The sequence below is a fragment of the Gossypium hirsutum genome, chromosome A05 (genome assembly GCF_007990345.1).
Source record: "Gossypium hirsutum isolate 1008001.06 chromosome A05, Gossypium_hirsutum_v2.1, whole genome shotgun sequence".
Classification (NCBI taxonomy): domain Eukaryota; kingdom Viridiplantae; phylum Streptophyta; class Magnoliopsida; order Malvales; family Malvaceae; genus Gossypium; species Gossypium hirsutum.
This window is the reverse complement of record NC_053428.1, coordinates 92,938,808-92,943,471: the sequence shown is the minus strand read 5'-3', so window position 1 is coordinate 92,943,471 and position 4,664 is coordinate 92,938,808. Positions and strand designations below refer to the sequence as shown.

The 4,664-nt window shown below is 35.5% G+C and overlaps 1 protein-coding gene across 2 annotated transcripts; it reads right to left on the bottom strand.

The window, feature by feature from the left end:
* Positions 1–908: 908 nt before the first annotated feature.
* LOC107957109 (VAN3-binding protein) lies at positions 909–4,664 on the bottom strand. 2 transcript variants are annotated; one of them, XM_041112610.1, is made up of 9 exons: positions 3,747–4,463; positions 3,560–3,637; positions 3,369–3,437; positions 2,884–3,241; positions 2,517–2,684; positions 2,263–2,312; positions 2,076–2,124; positions 1,839–1,945; positions 909–1,436 (listed from the first exon to the last, which is right to left on the bottom strand). In XM_041112610.1, the coding sequence occupies exons 1-9, from the start codon at positions 3,924–3,926 to the stop codon at positions 1,344–1,346; spliced, it is 1,152 nt and encodes a 383-aa protein (XP_040968544.1). In that variant the 5' UTR covers positions 3,927–4,463; the 3' UTR covers positions 909–1,343. The 2 variants fall into 2 exon arrangements, with proteins under 2 accessions (XP_040968544.1, XP_016748034.2); XM_016892545.2 differs by lacking the exon at positions 909–1,436 and having other exon boundaries at positions 1,529–1,945; positions 3,747–4,664.

Genomic DNA, 4,664 nt, shown 5'->3' with positions numbered 1-4,664 from the left:
ATAAATAAATTTACCCTAAGATTAAAGTGCTTGGTACCCATAATGATAAGGGAAGGATGATAAAATGTACTCTTAATGAGATCTACCTATGTGAGTGTGATGTGTGATCACTTTTAAGAGCTAAAGAGGTTGGCTTTAACAACACTCATGGAAAGAGGACATAGACACATGACCATAATAGTGTCCGTGAATACTATGCATTGACTGATGTTGAAAACATTGTGTGATATGTGTTTAGTTAATCAAATGGAATAATTGGTTTAAAGCTTAGTCTACCATTAAATTTTGATTAACTATAACATGTTTTCACTAAGTGAAGGTTTAATCATAAAACACATTCACTTATGCAAATTTATTTTCAAGATTATCAAAATCTAAAATATTTTGGAAATAGGGGGAGATTGTTGGAACGTTTTCAAATATTTATAGTGTTCCAATAACTATAAATGAAATGATATAATTAATCAAAAGATATGTCTTTTGGTTATTGATAAAGAGTAATATAACTTGATTTTTGAAAAAAAATTATAACTATTCAAATAATATTACCTGAAAAGTTATGTTTATTTTAGAAAAGACATTTATTGAAAGTTGTCCGTATGAAAATATATGAAATTTACTATAAATAGGAGTGGGTTTCATTTGGAAAATATAGAAAAAAGTTCTCAAAAGTTCTTTCTATCCCCCGTCCATATTTTATTATTGTTAAATTGTTCTATAAAGAATTAGCGCAAAAATTCTTTTTAGAAAGTAAATTTTTTTTTGTTTACCCTGCTCAGTTCTTAGTGGTTTATTTTTTCAGTACAAAATGTAAATAATCATTGGGCTTCATTGTAGTTTCGAGGTTCATTTGCTTGAAATTCATTTGTAGACCGAGTATAAATAGGGGCAAATAGAATCTTAAAAATAGTGGCTTGATACACGTGTTGGAAACTTATCCTATTGCTTTGTTTTTTTGATCGAGTTATTTTTCGTGTTTCGTTTGTGTGTTGAAGATCTTCCCCACCGAAGTTCCGTATTAACAATAGTAATGGCAATTGAATATTGGGTTTTTCTTGTATTATTGGGGTGGCTACTGTTCTCCAATCTAAGCTATGGGCTATTTTTGATAGCTTGACCTTGCCTGGGACCGTCGCTTTGCTGAGATTCGTAGTAGCGAGTGATAATAAAGAAGCTGTCGAGCTGATTAACAAGACAGTTTCTCCTTTTTTGCTCTGGTAAGGGAAATACATGATTTGTGTAAGCCACAATGGACTGTTAGTGTGTTCCATGTTCCACGTTAAGCAAACAAAGCGGCAAACATTGTGGATAAGATGACTTTGGGTAGTCGGCCTGAATTGCATTTATTCATGAACCCTGTACCGGAGGTCTTGCACCAGCTTGTGTGTGATGTGCATGGATCCCATAATTTCAATTCCTTCGGTGTTCTCCTTTTGCTACCAAAAAAATTTACAACCAAATTTGAATATCAAATCCAATTTCCTTGTCTCGCTACCATGACCATAGAACTAAATCAAAGAAGTATATATGAAATTAGTTTTTTTTTTTTTGTTGTTGTTAAACGAGGAGAGATCTGGAGTACAGAGATAAACTGTTTCAAAATCTAACAACCAATTAAACATACTTTGTCTAACAACAGTTATTACAATGTAAATGGATATACAACACTATAACAAATATTCAAAATAGATGCATGTAATGCAGCATATAACTGAAAAACATTTTCAGTTTTTGGGGAATTGAAGTTGATATTTGGTATAAGATGTGGAAAGCATGAGCATGTGATGAATGGTTGTTGCCCATGTCTTATAACATAGATAATCATCTACCATGTCTACCTTAATCGTCCCAAAATTTGTCGTCAACACGATTACATAACATGTATCAGTAGTCTCTTCAGCTTCGGGATCTCTATACAGCTCGGCATGCTGGTCCAGTACAATGCCTGAATTACAGAATCCGGATTTTGATCAAATTGGATGTGCTTTTCATCATTAAACCACTTTTTCGTTAAAAAAATTAACGGAGTACTACATTGAAAGAAAAGAGGAGAATCATGACAATGTGCGACTCACATTCTTTCTTGCTTTTTAACAGGCTGAGCTTTCTTAATTTAAGAATGACCTGAAAAGCATATATCATGAATGAAAAATTGATTAAGGCTTCAGTTGCCAGCTAATACTAATGAAATTATATTGCAGCATTTGATTCCGTGCATGTAACTATTGTTAATTAAATAAGACTTCTGCTTCACTGTATGACCTTTGATTCACCATCAAGTGCAATGGACACTGATCTGACCATGTATTTCCCTGTTAAGAAATAACAGTAACCCGATAAGGAAAAGTAGAATCAAAGTCCAAATAGACCATAAATTGATAACTTGAATATTAGTACGAGTGCTAGGACTCGGATCCCAAATCTTTATCTCTTACTAGTTTAATCAAGTTCAAATGTTGTACCTTGATAGTTCTTTTATATCTTTATTTAAGACAAAGACTGCCAAATTTACTAACCATCAGGTGTTTCTACACCTAACTCGGCGCCCTTTGCTAGTATTGACCTGCACTTCTCAAACTCGAACGGAAGATCATTGTTGTCCTCGATTGGAAGGATGGGGGCACCGCCACTGGATCTGTTCTTGCATTCTGTTCTTGCTTTAAGTGTACCAGCTCCTCTTAATGCTACAACAATAATTACAATAAAATTACTACACAAGAATAAGATTTAGAGGATCAGCACAGAATGGCATTGGAAACTGCGTAAGTTGGTCACAGTTTTCGATCGTCTTTGGTCTTTACTACTACTAAAAGTCTTGATCTCTATACAAAATATGGAGCCTAACATACTGAAACCCTGATGAGCTTCTACATTTATACTTACATGCATTAGCTGAAGCAGTTAGTGTTAAGATATCACTTGCACTTGTACCACTCATGGCTGAACCTATAACACTGCCAAGCTGCTCCTTCTTAGCCCCCATTGCTTCTGCCACTTTGGCGCATTGTGTGGCAACCAGAGCAGCTGCCGAGGCTATAGCAGCCTCCTTGGTTGGGTTACAATCATTCCTTTTCGAGGTTTCAGCGGCAATCGCAGCCAGTGCTGCTGCTAGCCCTGCCACTGATATTGCTGCGTGCACTTCAGCTCTTTGTAGTCTCTCTTCTTCTTTCCTCTTTGCTTTCATCTCCTTCAACCATTTCTTGATTGAAATACCCTTAAAGGGGACTATCTTCCACGGTATCTAGCATCATAGATGACATTAAGTTGTAAAAACTGATTTCTTTGAATATTAATGTTTTTTTTTTCTAATTCAAACAAACTTCATATGGTTTAAGATACTAGGTGAACAATATGGTATCGGCACCAACCCATTTCTTTCGAAGACAGCTGTTGTAATTCAGTTCTGGATGCATAGCTTGTTGCATCCATATCCATGACTGAACATAAAATAGAAAAAATTAATAAGTTGATTTCCAGATAAAAAGAAAAATAAAACAAGTAGCGACTTCAACAGTTAACACCAGTAATAGCATTCATGGAATAGTATGATAGATGTTACCTTCACATCATTGGATTTCCATGGTGGCAAAGAAGAGTTGAAATCAGTAGCATCAATCTTTATGCTTTTCTCCATCTTCTGCCACTTACAAGAGCTTTAGTTCAATTTCATTTGCACTGCACAATATGAACACAATATATGCAAATAGAACATCTTATATACGGTACAGTCTGCCACTGCTACTCACCGTGAATGAAATTGGGGAGTCACTTTCAAATTTCTTGGTTGGATTGTCTAAGATGACAATCGATTGATCATGTAACTCAGGTTGTAGAGCATGAACTGCAAAGTCGCACCATGCACGCGAAAGGAAGTCCATCGTCTCTGGACGTACCTCCGAAGGCGATGGTGTGGAATTGAAATCCATGCTAGTAGGAGGTGATGAAGGAAATATATCGGGAATGGACTTGAGAGAATAATAAAAAAGGTTACCTTGATTCACATATAACTACCTTAATGTTAAGCATATATATACTAAAACAGCATCACCTTAAGGCTATGATGTGGGTTCACTAAACTTGGCTCATATCCATCCTTGTATCATTACAATTGGTGGGCTTGACCAGTTTCAATATATCAATAAACATGAAATCGACCACGCACATGATATACATGTTAAGGCTTAAATTATGAGGACTAGAGTGTGAACGTCTGGATTTTTGAAAGGTTTTTCCGTGTACTTGAAAGATCTTTGGAGGTTATATAGCCAAAGCAACATACTTTTAAGACTGAAACAAATGGAGACAGGAGGGTTAGGAAGTACAGTTTGTTTCTGTCGTCTCTTGCTGACAGAAAAGCTTCTGAAAAAGAAAAATTAGACAGATGGGATGTTACAGTTGGAAAGGTTAACTAAATATTCACAAATATGTAAACATTAGAGAGCTGGAAATAAAGGGGGACCTACAAGGAATCATGGGAGATTTTAGAGATAATCCGATTGAGATTGGGTGGGGAGTCCTCAAAACATTCAATGAGAAAACTACACATGCTAAGCACCGTAGAGGCAATGGATGGACTAGAAGAAAATCATAAAAGAAGGAATCAAAGAGGCCCTCTTTCCTTTTTCATCTTTAAATGAAAATCATGTATTCGAGCTAAGTATGAC